Source organism: Takifugu flavidus, chromosome 8, assembly GCF_003711565.1.
Source record: "Takifugu flavidus isolate HTHZ2018 chromosome 8, ASM371156v2, whole genome shotgun sequence".
Lineage (NCBI taxonomy): Eukaryota > Metazoa > Chordata > Actinopteri > Tetraodontiformes > Tetraodontidae > Takifugu > Takifugu flavidus.
In genome coordinates this window covers 3,453,406-3,479,851 of record NC_079527.1, presented here as the reverse complement: position 1 = coordinate 3,479,851, position 26,446 = coordinate 3,453,406, and the positions used below count along the sequence as shown (strand labels likewise).

Below are 26,446 nucleotides of genomic sequence, written 5' to 3'. Positions count from 1 at the left end.
GACGGAAGAGTTGCAGTTTTAAATGGTTTCTCCCTGGTCTCTCTTTATAAGACCAGTCATCAGTCGCATCACGGTCCCAAAATAGTCCTGGGAGGAATTTCATTGGTCTCACAAATGCTGGTGTGTGTGCATGGATATGGGCGCAGGAGTGCCAAGATTAAGTAGGTCTCTTATTGTCTACTCATGGTTCTGGAAGTTCAAGTGGATAAAAAGGATGGTCCACTGCAGCGCCTCAGTTTCTCATGAAAGTCGGTCTGTATGAGTGCGTGGGGAGCGACTCGGGCCTTTTACCGTCCCATAAGAGCGTCTGAGTGGGGCTGGTTGCTTACAAAAGCAAGGGATAAAACCGCTTCCACTTTTCCGTGAGAGAGAGGGGAAAGCTCTTTGGAAAAACCTGCTGATTTCATATAACCGCTGTCAAAAGAGACTCACTTTCCCATAAAACACTTGGGGACAATGCTGAGCTTCCTCCTTCGGTCCTTAATCAGGTGGCGATTCTTGGTCATCATCATGTGGTAGAGCTTCTCCCCTTTCTCTGCAATCATCATATAGGCGTCGCGCTCCATTCCCAGTTTGAGACCTACGAAAAAGGTTAAAGCAAGTCAGATTCAGATGGATTCGCCCTCAGTGAAGCATGCGCATTGTAAGAAGCTGAAGATAAAAGGAAGGGACGTGAAAGGTTTGCACAGTTAACACAAGAAATGAAGCGCCGCGCAGATTAGGGAGCACATTTTGCTGGCGTTCACTCATCAAAATGAAAATTGGATGTTGTCACGGTAGTGTTAGAGGAAACAAACGAGCCTTTGCTGGGTCAGACCAACGTGTTCTGCTATTGTACGCATGTAGTGATGCTGGGAATAGTGCACAGCAATTGGATTATGCCACAAACCCAGATGTTAATGTGGCCGAGACTGGCCTGGTGCACTTTTACGCACTTTAAATCAATGTGACGGTGATCTCCGCGTGTCGCCTGATTATCATCCCTCTATTGCGTGGTACAGCATGAGGGGGTCCATTGTGAGGCCCGCTGTGAGTACACTATTAGAGTTACTTAACCTCAACATGTGGTTTGAAGAACTTTAGAAGCCCACTTTGGTGCGTTTTGACTCTGTTCCACTTCACTGCATTTCCCTAAGCAGCTTAACTTTACTGAAACTTTCCCCCCCCAAGCTGGTGAACACTTACAGTTACACACCAAGGGACCTTCTCACGTCGTTTGCGTTATCTCGAACCTATTGAAACCAGGCACCCAAACGTATATAAGTGACAGTATCACAAGTGGAGAGCTCATCGGTGTGAATGTGGCAGGTTTGCCAGGAGGAGGTCTAGGAATAGAAGCCTGGCATTCAAGTCATATTTGTGTCATTCGAGTTAAGGTTATCTATACAGATCTAAAAAAAAAAAAAAAAGCAAGTGATTGCGCGTTATTCTAAATGATGAGTAATCGAGATATTCAATTTAAATCCAGTTGCTTTTCAACCTTGATTACGCAACATGGAGATTATGGAATAACTGCTGTCCAACCCGTAAGATGGAATGAAATAAAACACACAAAAACTGGAGTTTTCCTTAAATCGTCTTTTCTTCCAGAGTCTTTGGGCTTCCATGCCGGCAGCCTGGGACAGAGGTCGGGTCGTGTTACATTTGACAGCAGCTGGAGTAAACTTAAACAATAAGTGTCATTGAACAACAGATGGGGGTGGGGGGGCATTTTCAGACAAGAGGGCCCCTTGAGTTCCTGCTCCAGCTGTCAGAGTTTATCTTGTGCTGCTCCTTGTCTTCATTGAAATAACAAAATGCGCCGTTGCATCACCTGACCCAGGCTTCCCCCCCCCATAAATGTGCAAAATAAATAACTAAAAATGATAAGGAAGACCGTCTCCAGCTGGCGGTGTCGTGAACCAAGCCTCTGAACAAACCTCTGACAGACTACATCACAGCTCCACTGGACACAGGCCACAATAAACAGTGGTGACAGGAAAAGCGATAGCAAATTAAAAACAGTGCTATAAAAGATAGATGGAGAGAATGTTAACCCCGGTAGTGCTCGATCGTTTAGCTGTCTAGACGGGACAGGCCAGTGGTTGAGAAACAGGTAAGCGTGGCACGACCCGCGTGCACTGCAGAGTGAATAATAGAAAAGCGTGTGGAAATTGGACAGTGTGACCGATCTGGCATCTGCTCGCCTCAGGTCGATTTCCACCAGATTGAAACGGAACACCATGAGCCGCAGCACACGTCTCCGTGTTTATTCATACTCCGAGGCCCTTTAATCAAGGGTCCAGATGCTGATGACGTCAGCGGCCACCGAAGATGCTCGTTTCATGTCGAATGGGGAAAACTGAGTTCCAAATGCATTACAGTGACAGATGCACTGTGCTAAAGCTCCGAAATAGCTTGAATAGAACATTGAAACAGCTTTAGGGATGCATTTTCAAGTTTTAGCCATCAGTGCTATCAGGTAACTCGTTGTGTCCGAGCTGAAATCTGGTTAAAGCCTTTCACACTATCTAATGTGCACGGTATAAAGACAGATGGACGGTGCAGAACAGGTGCAAACACACTTAAAGGCTAAAGTCGGAAGTCATGCAATGAAGGGAAAACAACTCAAGGAGCAACAAGAGTATCAATTTACGCAGCTAATCCCAAATCTGGGGGCGTGGTTTTTTTCTTCATTCTGCTGTAAAAATGCTGAAATTGGACACACTCCTGCTGTTGGACACACTCCCCAACTCTGCACCGAGGAACTGCTTATGAGCATAAAAACAGATGCAGATTGAAGCTCGTGTATGATGTAATTGAGCTTTACCCTCCTGGCCAAGTTTGCTTATCTATTTTCAGCGTTTGCTCTGGATGCTGTTTTTAGCACATCTGTTGGTCGCGATCAGACCCTTTGAATCATCAGCCACTGTGCACGAGGGGCTTTGATAAGTCTAATCTCTCTCCTGCGTTGATATTTTGCCTGGATTTGGGGAGTAGACCAAACTGTGGTGGCTTCTGCTTAAATAGGCCTGCTGTAAACGTCATGTCAAGTCTCTGTCGAGCCGTTACACTACGTCCGTAAAGCGAAGACAGGCAGGTATGAGGAGGTCCCACGAAAGGCAAGAAAATGACCCTCCGATCATTTACAAATCCAGTAAAGTCATTTGAAATGTGAAATCCTGGGAACCGTTCTGTATAAGCATGCAGCGAGGAAGATTGGAAGGCTTTAAAATGGTGAAAGGAGGGTCAGGGGACGGCGGGGAGCAGACTTCCATTGTACAGTTGCCAGTTCAGGAGAGACAGCATGCATAATTAAATCTCATTCAGCCAATGTAATGGATCTAGCCTTGATGCTGGTTATACAAGTCCTCATTTGACTACAATTGTGATAAACCGGCACTGTTTTTCAATATAGTGCCTATTATGTTCTTCAACAACACCAGAGGTTCTTCAGTTTGCTTCTGCATGCCCTTTAGCATTAATCAGGTCAACAAAACTGCACAATGCAGCCAGTCTGTACACCTGAAAAAACACCTTCCTATAACAGCGCATTGCTATTTTAGCGCTTCTTATAATTTGGTTTTGTAAAGGGGAACTGACAGCATATCTTAAAATGAATTTGTGAAAGTAAGAGAAATTGCTTGGGCCTTTAGGTTCCACTGAAAAACCGCAATAGCAATGCCATGTGTCACTCAGCACGCTCAGGAACCAACTAAAAAGGACCTATTTTAACTTTAAAGCATCTCTTTAGGACAAAGTGTGACTCACTCTCTCTCTGCTCCCGTTCCTTTAAAATGGCATCCAGCCACTTCTGCTTGTCCTCAGCGTTTTTAGCCATGCAAACAAACCACTTGTTTTTAGCAGTGTTGTGAATCTTCCAGCCATTAGTCACTGTGTAGTTGTTGCTGTGGTAGTCCGCTGCAGGGGAAGAAATAAAGGCAATAAATAGGTGCAGATTACAAGGAAACATATAATATTGTTTATTATGAAGGTAAGTAGGGTATATTCATATATATTTAGAACAGACCACACCCAAACAGTGACCTCAGTAGTGCAGTAAAACTGTATTCTAATTAAAAAAGTAAAAAATAAATATTAACCTAAAAGTATTTATTACTGATTTACAAGACAACAAGGCACACCCACAGACTTGAAATCTCACTTGTACCCCTCCTAATTATACCAGCCATTTACTTGCAGGTGAGTAGATACTGAATAATTAATGGTTACTGGTAATGGGGTACATTAGTCTCCCACTCAAAGATCATATAAATAGATCAGATAAGTCCTGGCCCACAAGGGGAAAACTCCCACTGATCCAGAGAGCAGGGAATTTGGTTGGGACATGCAGAAAACCGGTGAAAAAAAAAGACTTTTAGCCACTTTTTAAAAATAAAGTGAAATCATGTGCAAGCAAGAACAGATTAGATGCATCAAATAATAAAAGCAATTCTGAATTAGTTCAGAACTACACATGCAAAGGTTTTCTAGATTAAACAAAATACTTAAACATCATTAAAAAAATGTATTATATGATTTATGAGGTATGTTTTTGGAGCATACATGACTCATATCTTCATGTAATCAGATAATCTGCGTTCCGGTTGGGCACACTTGTGGTCAATTTCAGTGCAGGGCCCCTGAGTTTTCAGAATAAGGAGTGTTTTTCTTTGCAGTTTCTCCCTCAGAAGCTTTAATGTGACAACCAGCAGCAACACGCTGAGCGAAAAAGGAGGTCATATGAGCTTGCAAAACATTCTGCCGGCACACAGAAGCGGAAGCATATGAGAGTGAGACAGGGAGCAGAGAGGAAGACAAAGTGAGGCAACACATACCAACGCGTGCACGCTGACTAGCAACAAACCGCACATTAACACGAGCCGAGCGAAGGGTGCATCACGACGAGCCCACAGCTGAGCCGTTTATCTCTCGCCCAGCGAATGTAAGCGCACTTCAGCGTTGTCGCCTTAGTCAGTGTTTGATTATGCGGTGGAGCGCTTCAACACCCTCAGCTATTACCGAATACCTAACGTGAAGCGTTGATACATGAGGTTGCGAGCTGCATCCTGTTTGAAACCAGGTACAAATATGATACCCCACCTAAACTGTCAACGGCTGCCTCATTCGTATACATCCACCCACTGCTTTTAAGAAGTCAAATGAAACATTTAGCACAAGATTTTTTTTGGACCCGACTTGGAAAACTAAAGTGAAAACATCCAAGGTTGGGCCGAAATTTACATTAGACATTACCAGCAAATGAGGAAATATGCTAATGCTGTGAGAGAAGTGCATGAATGGATGGTCCTCATATCTAAGGCGGCAGGATAAACACCAACCTGTTCCATCTTCCACATTTTCCACCTCCATCACCTCAGTGTTGATCCGGCCTCTGAACACATAGAGGGGCCCGTTGATAGACTTGGTCCTCTTGGTGGACTTTTTGCCAGAAACTCTAGGAAATGGGTCGACACAAGGATTACTAACAGCCACCAACACTTCCGTCAATGGCATTGCTGCAGTTGCAAAAGAAAAAGCCCTGTGTCTATAAATCATGTTAGTTCATACTAATACTACTGTGGGAAAGGGCTAACGTACTGTATAGCTGTTTTGTTAGCGTGTTTTCAACTGGTCTACACAGGAATGTGGCCTGGACTTCAGCCATCTGGTTCCATTTGTACAGTTTGTTGAGGCCGCTTTGTGTCGTAGCAAAGTCGCTCATCTCACCTGGATTTCCGCTTGCAGTAAACCAGAAGGTTGTCAAACAAGAAGAAAACGCGCTCCTGGATATTTCCCGCCGAGATCTTGAGGAGATTTCCATAAAGCAGCGGCTCTGTACAAATATCCGTCAGGTTTGTTCCCTGTAGAAACAAAAATAAATAATAGGATTTTAGCTGCTGAACAAGACATCTGAGGTCGGATGGATGCGAATGATTGTTTTTAAACTATATAAACCATATTTTATATAGAATAAGCATAGCAAAAGATATTGTGGGGGAGCTCTAAAGCTGGAAGAAAACAGTCTGTATCAAAACCGAAACCTCAGTATTTCAACTTAAACCTTGAAGATAAGAACATTTGGTGTTCATTCCATCACCAGTGATAAGCAGAGAACTGGCCTGCCCACACTTTACTGGCAGAGCAGCCCAAACAACTGAGTTAGTAACAAGTACCAGAAACCTGTCAACACAGTGGTTTCAGGGCTGCCAAATACTTCTGCAGGGCAGCCGCAAACTGGATGTTAAATGGGACCAAACAACATAAAAAGTGACAGGGCAGGTCACTACCTTGGCCTAAATATTGTTTCCTGTGGGTTAATGAAACAGACGCGGGCTTTGTTTTGACAGGATGTAAACACCCAAACAGGCCCGCATTCATACACATAAAATATAGCTGCGGAGCGATGAGGAAGTGAAAAGAGTGGAGAACGAAGCTGTGCAGTTTTATTCTGATCAGCGTGAAGAAACCTGACAAAACACCCAATTTACAAAAAGGGCGTTTTAGAAATGACCACCTAAGCTTTGCTGTACTTTTTAGTAACATTCTGTCATTACGATGCTGCAGTCTTCATATATTAAATCCACTGTATATACATTATTATTATATAATCCTTACTGTAGCACTCAAAACTGTTCACACGGAAGAAGGCGGCAAAACCACATTGACAAGATAATCGCAGGTTATCTGATGAACCTCATTTATTCAATGTTTTGGGGTTAAACTTTTTTCATTTTTACAAAAAGAGAACAGGAACTGCCTTTAAAACTGTAGATGCAAGCAAAGGCAACATCTCAGTCACGTGTTCAAGTCCTGAGTTAAGCCTGGAAAATTTAAACAATAAAAGGAAGTAAATCTAAATGAAAGAGACAAGGACAGCTTAAGTTTGTGTCTTTCACTATCCATTCTGCCTCTCATGACACGAGATCCGATTTCCCCAACTAATTTTCCAGAACATATTGCAAGTATTTGATCGTTGGGATCAGTTGTGTCACTATATAGTGGCCGCAGTCTGCTGCCCATGACTTCAGAGGACACTCATCTCGAGTATCACTGAGACTTTAAAGAGTACTAAAGAGGAGAGTAAGTACTTTTTTACTAGGGGATGAACTGTCCCATTAAAGCTTTTATTAGGGAATGAACACTGCTCGAACATAAAATAAAGAAACTGCTTTAAAACGCATGTAATTACTCATTGCTGATCGGATCACTCCACTCCAAGTCATCTGGAACTAAATATACCCAGGTGTGGACTTTGGACAACCTCCCCCCTTTGCCTCATGAGGTACCCACCACCCCACAATTCCCAACAGGCACACACGTACGTGTCTGATTTGGACCTCACTGTCATCTTTGACATCTCTGACACGCAGTTCATTGGACCGCTGTGGAACCCCGGTGTTGGCCACACCAACTCCGGAGCGTCACTAAACGATTCCTATCGGCAGCATTCATTTATGATGGCTGTTCGTCTCTCCAGAGTTCATAGAGAGAGTAAAAAATGACTCCCTCAGCCTTCAAGAAGGTGAAATCCAAAAAAGGTCAGCTGGGCAGATTGGGTTTCAGGTGATCGGATGCACGTGCGAATGCATCCGGCGGCGACGATCCATCCTCTAATACGCATTCCTGTGCTTCAAGACATTCTACAAAGGCGAACTGTAACGTGCTACCGGTGCTTGTTCGCGTTTGTGTCCAATGAAACGAGCATTTGCACAGCATAGCTGGGCTGCAGTAATGGGTCTGGGCCTGAGTCGGCACTACTGGCGTCCTCTTCCATTAGAGCTGGAGATGATTAGCCTGGGAGAGTGGCTGGAGACAGGCAAGAAGAGCGAGACTAATGTTGTAATGCAGAAGGCTCACTTGGGGGAGGTGAGCACTGGCTGGGTTAGAGTGGGGGTAAAGTGCCTTTTGTGGAGTTTTTTCTCGACTTGCGTCGAGCTGGGAGGCGGCTGGCCGTGAATCTGTGAGGTGTTGGAGGGCTTCCGTTCAAGTAGTCTGACAGGCGGGTAAAAGTTTTCAGTTCCTTTCAAACTGCTGTTCAACTAAAAATGTAAAACTTCCAAACAAGCAACAGTGGCGAGGAGAAATTCCCTTTAGATGGGAAGTAACCTTTAGTAGGGCCAAGCCCATCTGGGATGGGGACCCTTGAGCCAGATAAAAGAGGAGAAGATGAGGAGAGAGGGGAAGAAAGAGAGGAAGAACAGATACATATGGCATACAGGCATGAAAGCAGCAGGCTACGTCTGAGCTTAGCATGTTCTTTCCATTTTTGGATATTTCAAAACACAGGAGATCCCTTGTGACCATTACCAATGTTATAAAATGACACAAAAGACACTGAATGCTTCCTTACTGTGAACATTTTGGGGTTGAATAACCTTTTTTATGTCCTTTCAAAATGCAGAAGTTATCACAGTGAAATGGTGAAGTTTTCTGAGGGTAAGGGGGGGGCGTCTGATTTTGGCAAGCAGATAGAGGGACACCCGAGTGGGGCCTGTTGTGTAGTTCTATCTTTCAATGCTCTTCCGTTTCCCACTTTAAATGTCCCCTCGTGTAACCCTCTCAGTGCATGTGAGCCTAGAGCTCTGCTTCTTTGCTCTATTCTGATTGGGCAGCGTGCCTGTTGGCATCCCCCTTGGCACCCCCCTTGGCACCCTCTGTGGGTAGATTGTCCCACCAGTGCCTACTAAGACAAGGACTCCGTTGTGGCGAGTGAGGAAGGCGTGAAAAATTCACTGGACCCTTCACTGGGCTCCCAAGCCCTGTTTGTGGCCCCTGAGCTGAGAGCTGTGATTTGGATGCAATAGTGTTTAACTCTTAAGGTAGATGGTGAGCACGATTCTAAAATAAGCTGCACTTTTGCTTCTCCTTTTCACACAAAACCTCACTCTGAGATTTATTTTTTTGGTTTTACCCACCTCCCAGCCCTCTATGTGGGACTGCAGCTGTTCCAGAGCTTCCAGTTTCTCCATCTGCCTCTTGGTCTCATTGATGTTGGAGCAGACGGCCTTCATGGCCTGCAGAGCCTCCTCTACTGCTGGGTAGTCAGCGTGCTTCTTTGGGGTCCGCTTCAGCAATTCCTAGTCAGAGGAAATAGGAGTTTTGGTGTCAAAGACATGCAGTCAGAAACACCACTGGCTAAGACTGGAATGGGTCTTTGAAATGTCAGAACAAGTCTGAGTTTTGATTGGATTTCCATTTGTAATTGGGCAGCACCTTCAACAGCAGAGGATATTTGCAGATCCTTTGAATCGGTGTGAGAAGGTATCCCTCCAGGGGAATATCCGTGCTTTTCTTCCCTCCGAGCAGCATGCAGTGCTGAAGAAGACAAACACCACAGAGTGATATTTCCTTTAGTGTAAATGGCCGCATTAGTTACTCAGGTTTCGGAAGAAAATACGATTGAATTAGCCATAGTTAGCTTTCTGAGCTGAAATGAGTATCAACTGAGTCTGTGTTGGTCGAATCTCCTCAATTAAACTGATGAAATAAATGCGATAATAAACCTATTTCACTGTAAACTGCCTCTGGGTTCAGTTTAAGAGACATTTTTTGCCAGTTGTTTCCTCTCCATGAAAACCCTGAATAATTATTCACACCTTTTAGGGCACTGGGATCCATTTCAGAGACTGAAACACTACCTTTAAAGCCTGGAAATATAATAAATGGATTTGAATTGACTACTCTTTTTATTGCAAAAGATAATGGCTGAATAGTCAACACGCGCAGGCCCGTAGCTTGTCTTTCTATTCTGAATGGTGAACATACACCCTAATTTCTCTTTGGATGTAAATGGAATGAATAAACTGAGGCAACATTGAATATATCTAGTACAAAGGGAACCTGAATGTATTCCTGTGCAAACATCATTAATATTTTCTCTGTAGATTTAGTGAGATTTGTTTGTTCAGTCCCATCTCTATCTCTATTTTTGGCTCATTGAACTCTGATATTAACCGAACTGCTGAAAGTGAACCAACCCGTCACATAGAAAAGCTGCCAGTTTTGAAGTTATGTTGCATCTTTTGACGGATTTGAAAGCACGAAGCACGGTCGGTGGCACCCTTGCAAAATATTCCGTTACAGGAAAGCAGCGAGCACAATATGACGAATTTCTCAGTCACTACTCAGTGTATCTTCTGCTTTCACAGAACTAAACTCTCCCAATATTCCCGCCCCTATCAACACAGGGCTGAGAGAGCATCTTCTGAAGTGCCCTATCATAGCCAGACCATTTGGAATGAAGGAAACTGAAAACCGCTGTGCGAGTTGAAAGCAGGAGTTTTCTGCCAGCCACACATTTGCAGTTATGGTTACTCTACTCCTTTTATTTTGCAGAGGCAGAGCCTGTCAGGATGCTCTGAGCTCATGGGATGGGATAAAAGATCAAAAGCAGCCTTGCACATAAACCACTTGAGTGTTCTCTAGTGGGAGAGAAGGCAGGAGATCACTTTAAAGCATTACAATCATATGGCAACTCATGCTGGGAGAGAAGGGGGGATTTTTGGCTGCAAAAGTGCCTTTCATTATGATTAGAAATGAAGAAATTAATTTCAAAAGTCAGGGATTTCACGGATTCGTGGAATTTGTGGATTTCATGCACCCCCCATCTCCCTTCCCCCACACACAGAGTTTCTATAACTTTCTGTTTCTCTCTAAATATCTCTTGATTTGTACTTTGCAAGCCCAATGCCAACACTTCCTCTGCCCTTCACTCTTTTTGCCTTGATCCACTTCTCTCTTTGCATCCAGGGAAATTAGAACTTGAGTTCTGCAGAGTTTAAGGTAACATCAGAGACTCAAATAGTGCAGTCTAGACAGCATGGTTGCAACAAACAAACCACACCTTAGAACCAAATAAATGTACATTTCTCTTAATGTTCTTTAATTTTCTTTGTTTCCATTTTGCCTTTTGTCTGTGGTTGCAAATAATGATAAAAGAAACCACAGATCCGAATCTAAGATAATATTGAATCATTTTCACGCACAATCGCACAATGTGTTGAAAAATTATCCAACTCATTGCTTAAGAGGGACCAATTAAATTCTGCGTGACTGGGCCAGAGGAAGCAAAGAAAAAAAAATCCATAGCACACAGCAACACTCTGTCCCTAATGTTTCCAGGCCTGTGGGTCAGAATAATGGAATGGAAGCATACCATCAGGCAGCAGCAATCTTAGGGCCTCTGATCTCCTGGCCAGTGTGAAAAAGGCTGCCAACACCCCACAGCTGGCCGGCCCGGAATATGTGGATGATTTCATTGGTTGGATGCCTGCTCAAAGTTCCTCCATCACCATTCTAAGTTTATTGTCCATGGCCCAAATGTCTGAGTGTCAAAACACTGAAACAGCTGGCAGCGGAAATACTACGGCAGCCTTGACGGGGGCTGCATCCTGTCCAGGCAGGAAGAACCTTCTGACACGGCCATAATTTCTGCCCTTATTGAAGCGTTAACGTGGAAATGGAGGTGACATGACGAAAGGAAAAGGTGGAGGAGGACAAAATAAGCAGGAAAAGCCTTGGCGGGATGAAAGAAATATAGGACAAAGGGAGAAAGAAGCTAAGAATGACAGCATAAAAATGCCCTGAATGATCCAAAGTCTAGTCAAATACTATAAGGTGTTAGTGAGATGATCCCATCCCATTAAAACATTATTTTCAATTATTAAATTTATCCGTAAAATTTTGTTTCATTCATTCCAAACAATAGAAAAACAGGGAGAAAGGGAAGCGTGGGGATGCTGGAAGAGCAATAGGGCAAAATGGAGATCCAAAAAAGGATGGAAATAAACTGTGAATCCCATGAGAGTGAGACGTACCAGAAGGAAGGTCCTGATGTTGGGGATCTTGTTTAGCTCCATCAGAAGTCGCAGGGCTTTCTCGTGGTTGCTGCAATACTCACCATACACTGAGAATCTCTCCCTCTGTACAACGAGAAATAAAAAGTGACCTGTCAGTCTGTCTGTCTGTCTGTCAGAAGAAGAATAAACATAGTCCGATATCACATTGTGCTTACTCTCGGTAGAATATTGGATAGATTATTAAGAACACGTTAGGTTTGCCTAAAATTGAGTAAAAAGTTAGGAGGCATGAGACATTTCTTGTTGATTAGTTTGATAGGAATAAATAAAGCAGAAAGCTTTTGAATCCTCCCATCCATACACACCGTTTTTCAAAATAAAGGAAATCAAATGCAACAAAGAAGTACAGAATGAGGTGTCAGATGCTCTAAAAACGCAGTGATCAGCTCACATTGGTGGGGAACCTTAGCATGCAGTCTAGATGGCGCCAATAAAAGTTTAAGCTGCCATTTAGTGCTCTTAATAACGTGTAACGTGAAACCTGTACTGCAGCTCAAATCCATTATTCATGCAGTATAGCTCTGACAATAGTATCACAGCACCATGTGAGTTTACACCTCAGAGCTTGTCCACCTGACTGTATGACAGCAACATGTCATGTGGATCGTGCTGGCGCGTTGGTCCAGAAATTGGACCCGTCATCTGACACAGCCTGGTCAGTGAAATCTGAAACTGCGGCTGCTCGGACGCCGCTTTCAACTTTAAACCCACTTGATGCTGCCGGAAGGCTTTTGCACGCAAAGTGGGTCTGAGCAGACAGCGTGACAGTTGTGGTCAATATTGATTACCTGAGGCCAATCAAGTGCTCCATAGCAATTAGAAAACCATTCGACTGTAACATTAATCTACGTAAAATAGGTCAACAACGTCTTTAAAATGGTGGTAATGAGGAGAACTCCCAAACACATTTAACAACATATAGACGGGGACCACTGCAAGCAACTCTGGCAGGAAGGAACTGTTGTCTGTGTGTGTGTGTGTGTGTGTGTGTGTGTGTGTGTGTGTGTGTGTGTGTGTGTGTGTGTTCTCGTTCCCATTCGTTGAATTGAAGGAAGATAAATAAACATTTGAGAAACAAGTGAGCAGCACAATATAAATAGTTGGCAGTTTTAAACCAGCAACACAAATACACCCAAACCCATGTTTGGCAGGGGATTCCAGTCCAACTGCACCACTGGGAGTCACAACCGAGGTGGCCGATGGTGTTCAACCACACACACGCTGTCAACACACATACGGCCAGCAGAGAGGACCGCAGGAGGTCCGGGGCTTGACTGGGATGACTTATTTATTATTAACATGTAAGACATTGGAAAAATTGTCTTACATTTCATCCCATGCATTCCTAATCTGCGTATAACCATCTGTGTGCAGCTTCAGGTGCATGTGAATAATTTATTTCCTCACAATGCTGCACTGCAAATCAAAAGTTGGAGGAACTACTGAATTCTGATCCAAACAGACTGCGGGAGTTTCCATCAGCTGTTCAGGGAAAGCGGTTAAAAGCATGTGTTATGTCTGCTGGTCCGACTCTTCCCTCCCACCGCTGACAGGTCAAACACTGAACAATGCCTCACTAAAATCTCCAACTCAGGAATCCTGTGAACAGTGTTGAAAATCAAAGGGGGGATTGTTAAAATTAAAATAAATCCAGAAAGTTGAAACTACAAGGAGGCTGGATGATACCAGACGTCCGCTTTAATAACACATTTAGCTTTTCTGTGGGGGTAGCTTTTGGAAAACAACCAAAAGCTTTTCGACAATCAAACTTGACTCCAAGGCCAGAATGAAAAACAGCCAATGTGGAAGATCAGAAGCATCGACTGTACCCAAAACGTGTTTGTTCTTCTCCCATGTTTGTATTTGAATTCTTCGTCACTGGAATGTTCTCCCGGAGGCTACACGAGAGCCTTGTGTGACACACCAAAATCACGTAGATTCAAAGCATAATGGGTGTAGTTCAGTGCGTGCATAATGGCATGACTGTTGCTCCACGCTCGTGTATACACTCCCAGGGATAGAGCAAATATTGACGTCTCTGATGAGTCATTTTCACCTTTGCAGACGCTGGTTCCAGCTAAACCTCTCAGTGTTTTTCGGGGGGGAAGCAGCATCTTTAGGCTCCTCCTGAAGAAATCTGTTCATATTGACTCAAAGCCAAAGACTGCTGCACTTTATACACTGCATCTGCAGCCTCCCAAAACACCGAGGCCGCGTCAAACTTTCACTGGCAATAAAGCTGCCATTTTCCCTCCTTAAATGTGAGTGGCAGATAGTTTAGTGGAATAATGCGGGAGGTTAATCAAATCCCAGTCATGGTGTTGACCCCTTCGTTGAGGTCAAGGGCTATGGCTGGAGGGTGCCAGACAGGGGCGGCTAGGAGGTGTCAGCGCTGAAGAAGACAAAGGTCATGCATTGTAAAAGGAACAGCAATGAATATGCAGGAATACATTTCACAAAAAGTCTTTTGCATTTTCAAGACCTTGGAACTAGTCTATACCCGACTAAAGCACCTCCTTACTTACTGTTTACAACAGCTATAGCTAGCTTCAGCTCATGTAAGTGGATTACCATGAGTGGACTGGCTGAGACGGAGTGCAGCGCTAACTTTTCCAGATGTATTTAGTATGCACAGCTGACTGGAGGGGCTTCCCATAGCAGTTGGAAACAGGGGGCAGCAGTGTAGTCCATGTTAACAGAACCAGCATTCTGCTCTTTATTACTTTGGGTTTCTTAAAACCCGAGCAGACGGTGACTGACAACTGCTCATTTCAAGGTCGGGGAAATACATTCATTCGTAGTCTCCACAACATAAAACAAAATCTGTTGGATTACAAAGATCAATTACAGCTGCAGTTTTCAACCTAAAAGTGGACTTTGAACTTTGATTTAGCATTTTTCTTTAGGTAATATACTTTTTTTTTAAATTTCTTCATAAAGAAAGAGAATATGTATTTGTTTAGCTGATATCTTATTTGACCTTTACTGAGCTATCAGGCTTTTACTAATTTGTCTATGATTATTTATCATTTCCATACTCTATTGACTATTTAGTGCAAAGGGAACATTACGTCGTGCGATGAAAGTGATAGCGACTGGTCTCAGCTGCATACCTTTAGTCACAGACATTAACGGAATTACAATTTAGAAGAGACTGAAGCTATTCATGTCAGAAATCAGTGGCGCAGGTCACCCATAATTCATGCACTCATCCGGGCTGACCTCTATATATCTTTGACCAAGTCATAAAAAACAAAACAGGCTGGGCTTCTTTAATCAATTTTCCACCCTGACAGACTGAATGAGCGCGACACCTTGGAGGTGAGATGAGGGTTTTTTATGAGCCAACGTGACAGCCTTAGGTCTTAATGAGCTACTGATGGAGGAAGCGTGTAAACGCTGAGGTGTGCTGTGTCTAAGTGAAAGTGAACTGAAGACAGTGTGCATGGAGACGCAAAGAGGGGATGGAGCTTAAAGACTGGGTGCTCGCGACAGAAGCGTTTATCCCCTCATTGAGTGACACACCATCTCTTCCTCTCTAGATACAGAGCCTCCTTTGTTTATTCCCTTGAGCCACCAGAGTTCAATCAAAGGGGAAGAGGAGCGGGGATGGGGGTCGCAGACCAGCAAGGCTTTGGATGGAGGGCGAATAGGAGATGAGGCAGAAGGTGAAAAAAAAAAAAATCACCGTTTGGGAAAAGGAAACGCAAAATGACGACTAAAATCTACCTGTATGAGGGCAAAGGAGTTTCAGATACAAACGTGAGCATTAACTCCACAACTGCACCGATGTTTAATAGGGGAGGCATGAAATGTGTGTGCAGGCTCATGAACAAAATTCATACACACTCAGAAGCGTCTGCGGGTCCCGGTGTCTTTGGTGAACGCGTCATTCACTTACAAACTGAAGGAACACGTGTCCCAGAGCATGCTGGGGCTGAGGCTCAGGCTGAAGGTTGGTCTCCACTGCAGACAGCACCTCTTTGTGCAGCTCCAGGATGTCCTCAATATTTGAAAACAGAATCTGAACAAAGGGGAGATGCAAAGACAATAGCACGCAGAGGAAGGAAGGAAAGAGAAGATGAAGAGAGCAGGATGGAGGAAGAGAAAAGGACCAGAAAGGGAGAAAGAAATGGATAAAGATGCGGAGTAAAATCAGGGGTTAAGGAGTAAAAATGTTGTATTGTGCAATTTCAGAGTGACTGCAGAGATTTTCTGTAATGACGTGTAAAGGTTCGGTCCTACCTTGACATGTTCGGGCGAGAGACACTGCTGGTCCTCAGCCGTTTGTCTGATTCTGTGCAAAAATGCCTGCGTAGAAGGGAAAACAATCATTAGAAAAAAGAACAAACACACTTGAAAATAAGTGACTTTACTTAGATCGGAAGAATCAGGTTCCTAATAATGAGAGAACAGGAGAGCAAGGCTAAAATATCAGGGGAAACAAGTCAAGTTTGCTAACATGGTTGAGTGTGCAACATGTACACATTATCTTCCATCATGTCAAAAACTGTTGACTGAGACACTTTTGCTCCTGTTTGAGTTGATGTTATCGTGGCTGCTGAGAATAATGCAGTGTTTTCCTGTTGCCAAAGGGGGGTACCAAGTTGAACTCCAGAGAACACGCCTTCAATCCACAATGTGTGCATACGCATCCAGAGACTCAACCGTTGCTTTATAGCCAAACGATCTTTATTTTCTTAACTCGTGCCTTTCTTTCTATTGGTCTTCTTGCATGCGACATCCCATAGCTTTGCCATTTATCTATATCGGAGCCATGTTTGTGTATGAAAGATAAGTGACCACTTTATATTTACAATGCACATTCTAAAAAATAGCTAAATGTCATTCAATGAAGCGCTAAACTGCCAAATGTGTTTAAAAGGGGATTGATGGAAGTAGCGCTAACTCCAAAAGCAGATAATTGCATGGACACATCACAAGTACTGAAGAGGCTTGTCCCTATATGGTACTGTAGGGTTTCCTTCCAATTTGCTTTGACATTTAGAGCTCAATGTATGAAGCACATGCAGTGGGGGCTAATGCACCTGTGCATTCATCTGCAAGACATGAGCGAAAACAGCAGCTTCACTGCTGCAGCATCAGGCGCCGCTCCTCTAAAGATGGATTCAAAATGTCACATTACCATTACAGACGTGGCGGAAATGTAAGTGACATGACGGCGATAAAGCAAATGACAAGGGTTTTTTTTTGGAAAACATGCATACTTTCTTCTCTCCTTGGACTTCATTACGCAAAGGGCTGGATAATGTTTTAAAATCGTGCGAGGTTATTTTTTATTTCTGCAAGCCCACCGCTCATTTCAACTAAAAAACAATGTAGACTTTTTAAAAAAAGACTGCTGCCTTAAATTCATTCCAAATTCATGGCCTTTTTTGTCTCAAAAGACAGCAGGGAGGACCTCTGAAGCTTCCTCAATTGCTAACACATTTCAGAATGTCTAAAAAAACCAAAAAAAAACGTGCCGCTTAAGAGTGCAAAAGTGGAGTTTTTGAAATTAGGTGTAATTTTTTTCCATTTGCAAGCAACCCCAATTTGCACAATTATAAGGGTCAGTGAAATACCCGTGGCTGTTGAGTTAGGCTTTGCTTATGTGTGCAATCGGAGAAAAAACAATGGATAAATAGGCTTTCTAAAGAGAGAAGTGAATCTGCCAAACAGATTCTTTTATTTTCTCTTCCCCAATTCTCCAGCCACTGGTTTGTCCAGCTTTACCTGGTGTGGCCTCGGTGTCCTGTTTCCATCTGCCAAGATAATCTTGAAGACAAAAAGAGTTTGGAAGCAGGAATTCCACAACTTCTGTAATTGAGCCCTGTTGCCCTGTGGCATCATCCACACGCCAGTGTGGCATTATAAACAGCCATAAATCTACTATTAGTCTCAATCAGAGGTTAAGCTTGACAGACACTTGACAAAGTTAAAAAACGGATTTAAAATGCAATCTCTCGTCATCTTTAATGCCACACCCACACGGTTGCTCTCCAAATATACAGTATTAATATGCAAGCCATCATTAAACTATAAAAAGCTTTTTAGTGTAATTTGGGTGGACCGGCCTTTTATAAGAACACCACGCCTTAGTCACACGTAATGACATCCTACTGCTTGTATTTCTTACAGCAGGTCACTTGCCTGTAATGAAAGACCGACACTTGTAATCACACATTTGCTCTAAAGATAGAACCCAACCCAGCAAGTATGGCAGCCATCAAATAATTTCCCCTAAGACTGAATGTGTTGGGAGAACTGCCACCAGTTCTCCATCCATCTTCACTACTTTTTGCGCGTGTTGTGCATAAATAGAAAGCAAAGGTTGGTCACTGTCGGATGCACAGTTGCAAATTAAGAATGATTTTAAAGGGACACAGCAGTCATCATGTATTTGACTGGCTTGGGAAACGGAGCTGATTTTACTCGAAGCGTTCACTAATTAAATCTCCCATACGGCAGCTTATACCATGTCGACGCTGGAGGAGTCACTCGTGGGAGTGATTGCGCCTTGGCAGGGAAGTGGCAGGGAGTGGCCTTTCCTCGGTTGTCAAAGAACGGGTGACACTTGCAGGGGGGGCAATGGCAGTAAGAAGTGAGAACAAAAAAAGGGAAAGGGGTATTAAGGTGGGCTAGAGAGGCTACGTGTGTATTTGACAGCTCCACAACCAGGAGGTTGGCTTTTGAAATAAATGTGCAGCACATGTGGAGGCCAGTGAAAAGTCAGGAAGGGGAATGCTGGGAAGGAGCAACAAAGCATCCTTTCAGGCCACACTCCGATACTGCCTCTCTCTCCCGGGTCTGTTTTGGCTGTCTTCATTGTTCCATAACAAAGCCTGCTGGTTTATTTGGAAAGAAGATGGGAGGCATTCGCTGACCACCATCAAGGTTAGGACAGACCTTTGATGGAGATGGAGTCGTCCATAAAGAGCAATCCAGCGCGGCCGCTCAAAATAAGTTTACAGGCTATAACATTTTCAGAGTAGAACCAGATTCAACAACAGGAAGTTGTCGTCAAAAATTACATTATTGACATGATTGGAAGGATGTTGAGGTAATGAGACAGAAGATCACGCTGAGCATCATAATTGGACTAATTTCCGACTGAACTTCTTTCCAAAAGAACACACAAACAAGCCAGTTATAGCTAGTAGGAGACTAGAAACTAGTTACTGAAGTTATTTTGCCTTCATCCAAAGCTTAAATAGGAATAAAGGCAGCAGATGTGAAATGCTCACGACTTCAGCTGTCCAGGCCAGAGTCTGTTTTTGATTTGATCTCAATTGGTGTGACAAAGTACACGTACACTTAAAGGGAATTTAAAAGGCCTGTTATTAAGGTTATCATCTTACCCTTATCTTTATCAGAAATTCAAGGGAGCTTACACGTGTCAAATGTAGAATCAAGTGATACATAAGACCACGTGCGCATTCATGCCTGAGTCACCTAGATGCTTTCCGGCATCAGTCATTGTGTTAATAACAGTTGGCCATATGAGAGTGTAAAACTTCTATTTTTTGACACTTCTGGACACATCATAAGAGCTTGGAGAGGCTGTGTGGGGGCTCGGGGGGTTCAGGGCTGAGCTGCTGCTGCTGACCAGCAGAGTGTTGCAGAGATATTGCACATAAAAAAGACTTTTGCCACAGGGGTGGCAGGGCTGTGACAGGAAACTGCTCATGATGCAACCCCATAGAAAACTATAACTATAAAGCTTTATCACAGACGACAAATCTGCCATCTATCCAACAATCAAGACAGTCTTATCCTGCTAATTTTTAACACAAGACCACATCTAGTCTGAAGGGGACGCGTCTGAAGACAGGTGCAAGTCATGGTCTATGCTTCCGACTCCCTTTTTCTCTTTTGATTCCGATAAGCAGAATGAAAATGTTACATTTGTGTAAAAAGGAAACTTTATATAAACCATAGGATCATTTGTCAACGCTCAACTGATGGTTGTCCAGTAATAGGTCATGAAAAACAAGAATAATTTGATATTCCAAAGATAATAAGATCCACAGGGAGAATATTATTCTCCTATGTGAACCCTTCAGGACCAAATTAGTGCAAATTACTGATTTCTTCAGACTTTCATTCATAGCAGCACTCATCCCAAGAGCAGTAATAACCAGAATGAGCAATATTTCAACAGTTGAGACCATCGGGCCGCTTAGAGTGTATTACTCCCAACTAAGTATAATTTAAATGAAAGAAACAATTCCTGAAAGCAGTTGAAGTGCTTCAAGGAAGCATCCAGCGTCTCCCCAGAAATTAAAACAAGCTTTTCATTAACAATCTCGATGCCTGCAGCACAAGAGCCGTTTCCAGACCTGATCAATTTGAACGTGGTTTTTACCCTAACCACAGACTAAAAATTGGTCAGCATTACCATAGTATGAAAATTTACATCATCTTCCAGAAATTCTGTCAGACGTGCTTCCATTGTTGCGCACTTTGGTGCAAATAAATGTTACACGCAAGCTCAAACGGGGACAAAAATGTCTCCAACTGCAACAGAGAACATGCGCTTGCTACACAGTTTGTTTGCATGCCACACATGCAAACAGGAAGTCAAGACCGAGCAAACGCACGGAACAAAAGCCAGCACTTTTCAAGGCACCTAAAATCACCGACAAGATTTATTTCCTTTTCAAGCTGATAGCCAGTGGCTGAACTCAGCGGGGAAGGAAAACAAACAATGTCCACAGAATAAAACAGCACCTCGACAAGCAAAAGCAGCAGATGTCACTTCTGGACAGGAAGCGAGTGGCTTTTGTGCAAAGGAAGTATAACACAAGGCTGACTGGCTGCTAACTCAACAGTGTTTTAAGAGAAGTGGGCAGTTTTAGGTGGCAAGTCATCAGTCTAAGGCGAAAAGATGACAAAGTGCCTTCGTTACACAGAATAATGGCGTCTAACCATAATTTGTGGCAGCGTTTAACGACTTTTCCAGAGAAACATGTCACAAAATGATGTTTGCAAAATGCTCTTCCCGAAACATGTTTACACATTCAAGTTTTACCCAAATTAGTACTATTCAGATTGCGTCAACAAAACATCCAGCATCTCCTGAAACCCAAGAGTTCAAAGAATGGCAACAACTAATTACAGGTTTTAATTCACAGGGTGCTCCTTACATCATCATGTGAAGGTTTTGGAGTGGTTACTAAATCTCGGGGTTTATCGGAGCAAAAAGGGGCCAGACAGTAAGGCGTGAAGGTGCAGGGGGACCATATGCTCGTGTGGATTCAGATAGGGGTTTTTTTGGCCAATGGGCAGCAGCGAAGGGGCCTGCTGCCTTCACTTCTGTCTCGTCTGCCTCAGAACAAAGCTTTTGACCAGCAGCTCACCATAAAGTGCCCAAAAAAATGGATTCATCCCCATTTTTTTTTAGAAATAAATTTGGAAAGGAAATTGTCTATGTGGCTGCCAATCAATGTTAGGTGAGCGTCAAACCCGAGCCAGCACCCTCCACATAGTTTGCAATGCAGTTTTATACAACCAGGAAAAATGACTACGGTAAAATAAATTTCACAAGCGTACAAAGTCAAGCTGCAACACGGTTGTTCATCAGGCGCTGACTCAGGCAGGCCGACACATAGCTGCTAGGGAGGGAGGCTGTAGGGGTCAATCAAAAGTCATGTACGGCATGGATTCTTTAAAAAAAAGATTAGTCATATTAGACATGAATTAGTAAGAATATCACAGCGACGAAGAAGATCATGCACTACTTCATGTGATGGGTCGGCTACGCGCAGAATTGTCCATGACCACGCTGACAATTACCCAAAAAAGAAGAGATGCAAGATGACATTGTCCATATAACAAAAGTGAGATATGTCAGGATAGCTGTATGTCAAAGGTTAAACAATTGCAACAGTTTTCCACCCAGCACTGAGAACCCCTTTTTGAATTGCTGCAGTTCCCACACCTTCTGAAAGAAGCCTTCAAAAGCGTCACAGATCCACAGATTCGAGAGTTTCCTATTTGTGCTCAGATTACCAGGCTCTCTAACCCTTATTACACAAGAGAAAAACAACAACAGGCTCGCAACAATGTCTCCGTGAAGTGTTTTTGTAGCAAGGATTGTGGCAGCCATAAAGACGGGGCAGTTTGGGAGAGGGACGGGGGCCACGTAAGGGTCGACATGGCATGAAATTGAATAAATAAATGAAAAATACCCTCTTTGTGGCCTGAGTGCAGCAGAGCCAGAGAAAGGCCCGTGGTGATGCCACAATGAGGGACCCCAGTAAAGCTTTAGCTGCCCTCTCTCTGAAGCCCTAATTCAGATTTCTCCCCATCCCTGCAGCCTTTCGGTCCTCCCCCATCTTTGTAACCAGTCCCCTGCCATCTTCTGAGAGAAAACCTATTTATACAAAAATATACTTTGCGGTTGCTCCAATTTTTCACCCCCCTTCCACTTTTAATCAACTTCCGCTTTGAAGGACTTTTAACTTGTGCGTGGTTCGCATGAGCGGAACTTAAGGGGACAGGGGGATGAGACAGCCTCGCCCACAGAGGGGAACGCTTCTGGACAGACTTCCTGTCAGACCGCCTCATCAACAATCCCACATCGGCCTTGCTGCTTTAATTAATGGCAGCAAAAAGTAAAACTGAGCATTAGACATATTTGATTTAGATGAGTGTTTCCACTTGCTGTTTGTTGGTCAGAATATTACAGGCTGAGGCTTAACTTTTATATGTTTGCCGTGTACATTTACAGAACCCTTCACAGATAATAATGATAATTATGAGGATGGGACACAGTCACCATGACTCGTGATCATTCTCGTGTCCTTATTTTGTCTCATTCATTGGCTTGTTGTTGATGTTGCATTGCCAAGATAGATATTTTAGCATATTAATTATCTTCTGCAGAGTGGAGTAAACAGCTCTGCACACCCATCCAACCATTTGGATGCTAACAGTAGCCGCCTGCACAGGCCTGGGTTTGACTTACTGCCACCCAGTGATGATCTGATAAGGCTTTTATCGCTCACATCTATGGCAGACAAACTCTGACATAACTCTTCTCAGCTGCGGCTCCTATTCCAGCTCAACAATCAACCGGGTTCACCTCTAACCAAGAGGACAATCACAGATTCATCTGTGGCTTCTTTTAAGAATCGGTCTTTCCTGTTGAGGGTTGACATGCGGTGATGAGGCGATAGCGTCATGGACCAGATTGCAAAGGCCATCTGGACTCTTGGAAGTGAGGTTCTCTGGTGCTGACAGACAGGCGTCACAGACTGGGTGACGGATTGAGGTGCATTCAGCTGGATGCATCAGCAATATGGGAGCAGCAGGCAGGCAGAGCAAAGGTTGTAACTAGAACAGAGAAGCAGGTACTCCCCTCAGTATTTAGGAAACATGGGAGAGGATCAAACACTGCTCCTCAAAGTGCTTCTATTTTGACTTGTTTTAAGTGACGTACATTAGGTTCAACAATCTTAACACTCAAAGCCATAATTGTGTTAATTCACAAAAATCTCACATCAAGTAAATGCCCATAAAAAGCACTGCAGCGAGCAGAAATTGTGAAGAACAGCCCGTCTAAAGATAGAACACCGTCAGCAGTCGTCACCCTGCGTGTTTGAATAATGGCAATAGCCAAAAAAAGAAGTGTGCATTGTGAAGGAAGCATTTTTACTTCTCCCTTCATCTTCCTATAGATTGACCTTTACTCTCATTTATTGTCCTGAAGCTTGTGAGCCCTCAGTGACCATATCTTGTTGTTTTTTTTCTTTCCATAGACAAAGCAGCGCTGAGGGGTCAAACAGGCTGGATCATTGCACGAACCATGACACTGATTTTGACAGCTCCTTGTTGTTTTAAAGTGTGTTTCCATGGAAATGTAGACAAGTTAAACCTAAAATGTTCAGACTTTCTACAACTGTTAGACCTGGCATGTTTCTCGTTCCGTTTTGGTATGAATTAGCCTGCATATTCAACTATTTTAAAGGGACTGGGTCTGATCAATGCATGCAGGTCAACCACTGGACAATATTTAACTCCCACTCCAATAAAATGTCGCCCATATGTCACCAAGTCAATCGGCCCTCTGCCAGCTTTGATTTCCCTGCATTTAACAAGCTTGACAGTCATTTTGCTGCTCTGGGATTTCCTGAATCTATGAAAGAAAACAAATATAGCAGGCATGCCACCTCAGTGATGAAGCAGGCGAAGAGCTCACGGGGGAAATTTCCCACCAAATCCCCTTTTGCGGGCAGTTCATCCCTTATTATGCAGACACTGCAAGCAACCAGTGTGCCTCAGGAAAGTGCTTGTCCTAAACTTGTCAGGGTCGTGATCTCCAACAGAGCACTGGAGAGCTCATGTTGCCGCACTTGAACAATTTAGGCCGGGACAGACGCCGTATCGGATCGCAGTGTGTTGAAAACCAATGCACAGAGTCCCCCACACACGCACAGGCTCTGATCGGGCATTTGCCACAGTCATTAAACTTGCATTTGCGTCCAATCCATTCCTGATGCGAGCAAAGCGTAACATTTGTCACAATAACCCAACGCAACACCGTTGAGACGCCAACTTACATTCGCTTCAGACTTTTATACCAACACGAACCCAAGCAACCGAAAGGTCACATGACATCCTTCCATGCTGCGCTTGCTTTAAGCCTTTTACCCAAATGCTGATTCACAGCTGTCAGAATCTTAAAACATGCCGAGCAATGAGGGGGTAACACGACGCCTCTGGGCATTACAGTGGTTTAGACTTGTTAACTTAAATTCTTAAGATTCCTTTTTGCAGTATTGTACCTCGTCGAGATGGCTTATGAGCACACATGACTAAAAAAAAAACCGCAGAGATTAGGTTGAGACCTGACATTTATGAAGTGCTTTGTTTCCCCTCTACCCATTGTTCAGTGATGGACTAGTGCAGCACTGGCCAGCAGGTCAGGAGTTTACGCACCCCCTCAACACCCCTGCTTCAGTTCATGTGCACAGTTTAACAAAGTTGCGCTCCGACTGAGAACAAACGCCGCCTAAACAGCCGTTCACCACAGCGGTACCACAGGAACTGTTGTACCTGCTGTCATGGTTTCACATGCTCTCCCACCCACCACTCCCTTGCCGCGCGTGCATGTTTAAACGACTTCAATGCACTTGAGGTCGCGCCGGACTGAAACCACTGCCATCGTGGCCAACATGAGAGTTACAATCCTAAGTTATTTATATCCACCCAGCCCAGAGAAACTTCAAGCTGGTGTTTCCCACAAAACGGCGAGGGCCGGAGTGATGAAAAGGGGGGTATTAAGAAAAAAAAAAGATGTAGACCGGCTTAGGTTCGGAGTCGAAGCTCAGGGTTGACTTCCTGAACCTAAGAGAATGTGTTTGCAAGCATATATATGCAGGGCTTGAAAACAGTGAGCACAGGTGGACATGCAGAGGATTCAGCAACAATGATATAGGAACTGCAACCGTCCCAGCGGAACACAATAACACACCACAATATGAAATCACCCATTCTCATAAACAGAGATCAAAATCCAGCATGTGCGATCCGGCTCGTGTGTGGCCTGAAGCCAGGGGTCGCAGGGTGGGGGGGGGGGGCAGCACTTCCAGATGTTTCCTATTATCCTGCAGCCCTGACAGGACCTTTCTAGTCACCCAAATCTCTATTGTGCTTCTCAGAATTACAGGGAAGAAGGTTGAATTCTGACATATTTATTGGCTAAATGATTCCACCGTTGTCTCCACTGGGCACGGAACGGCAACACATGGTTCACGTAGGTAAGAAAGCAGAAAGAAAAGAAGCTTTCGTGATGGCAAATAAGGATTCTTTTTTCCTGACTTGATAGGGAAGCACCCTCAGGTCTACCCACTAGGACGCTGCAAGCTTCCTTTCATAGAAAGCCCACGTTTCAGTTGATCAGGGCGAATCCAGCTGGCTGCATAAAATCAAAGCCTGGCGCAGCAGAGGTTCCAAAATAAAGAGAATTTCTAGCAAAAATATCAAAAATGATCGAGTAACCATCTTCAGATACTCGGGGGCAGCTTGAGTGAATGAAACTGCATCCATTCTCCACCGAAGAAGCAGGTTTAGACATCGGCAATAGCACTGAGCAAAGATTCCCCTAATCCTTCTTTTCACAGCCGAACCTTCGCCTCCCACCGTCCCTATATGTGCTCTTCCCCACAACACACTGGATGATCCTATTGGTGCGGGTAATTGCCAAGGGATGAGTGACATATAGGATGGCTAAACCCCCCAGAGCAGGATAATCATCTCCTTTGTGTCTTAATGCAATCACCATTAATAAAAAGCAATGTTGTACCGGGGCTGAATATCCAGGAGGTTGAAAAGGAGGACAAAAGGAGGTGGAGAAGAAGTCAATGATAAGGAGATGACTGCGTTTGCTGTGTGGGAAGGGGGGGGGCAGACCTGAATGTGTCAGACATCAACAGCGCACGTCAACAAGGTGCTGATCGAATCTCGACAGTCCGCACACGTTCAACACAGGAGACAAGAAGAGACAACCCAAACTCTGTCAGAGCCTTATTTCATCTCCTAATGAACTGTCAGGGGGCACTCTGGGAACCCAAAGAGACGCCTCAGCCTGCTAAATCAGA

At 43.9% G+C, this 26,446-nt stretch overlaps 1 protein-coding gene across 4 annotated transcripts in view; it reads right to left on the bottom strand.

The window, feature by feature from the left end:
- The window catches only part of prex1 (phosphatidylinositol-3,4,5-trisphosphate-dependent Rac exchange factor 1), a 54,915-nt gene that overhangs the window by 25,897 nt on the left and 2,572 nt on the right, over positions 1 to 26,446 (bottom strand). For all 4 annotated transcript variants that reach the window (XM_057042148.1, XM_057042147.1, XM_057042150.1 and 1 more), the window contains exons 2-10: positions 16,086 to 16,151; positions 15,742 to 15,864; positions 11,799 to 11,903; positions 9,196 to 9,297; positions 8,898 to 9,059; positions 5,710 to 5,843; positions 5,322 to 5,437; positions 3,751 to 3,900; positions 433 to 580 (exon numbers count right to left, since the gene is read on the bottom strand). In XM_057042148.1, the coding sequence (XP_056898128.1) occupies positions 433 to 580; positions 3,751 to 3,900; positions 5,322 to 5,437; positions 5,710 to 5,843; positions 8,898 to 9,059; positions 9,196 to 9,297; positions 11,799 to 11,903; positions 15,742 to 15,864; positions 16,086 to 16,151 (1,106 nt within the window). The remainder of the gene's footprint in view (positions 1 to 432; positions 581 to 3,750; positions 3,901 to 5,321; positions 5,438 to 5,709; positions 5,844 to 8,897; positions 9,060 to 9,195; positions 9,298 to 11,798; positions 11,904 to 15,741; positions 15,865 to 16,085; positions 16,152 to 26,446) is intronic.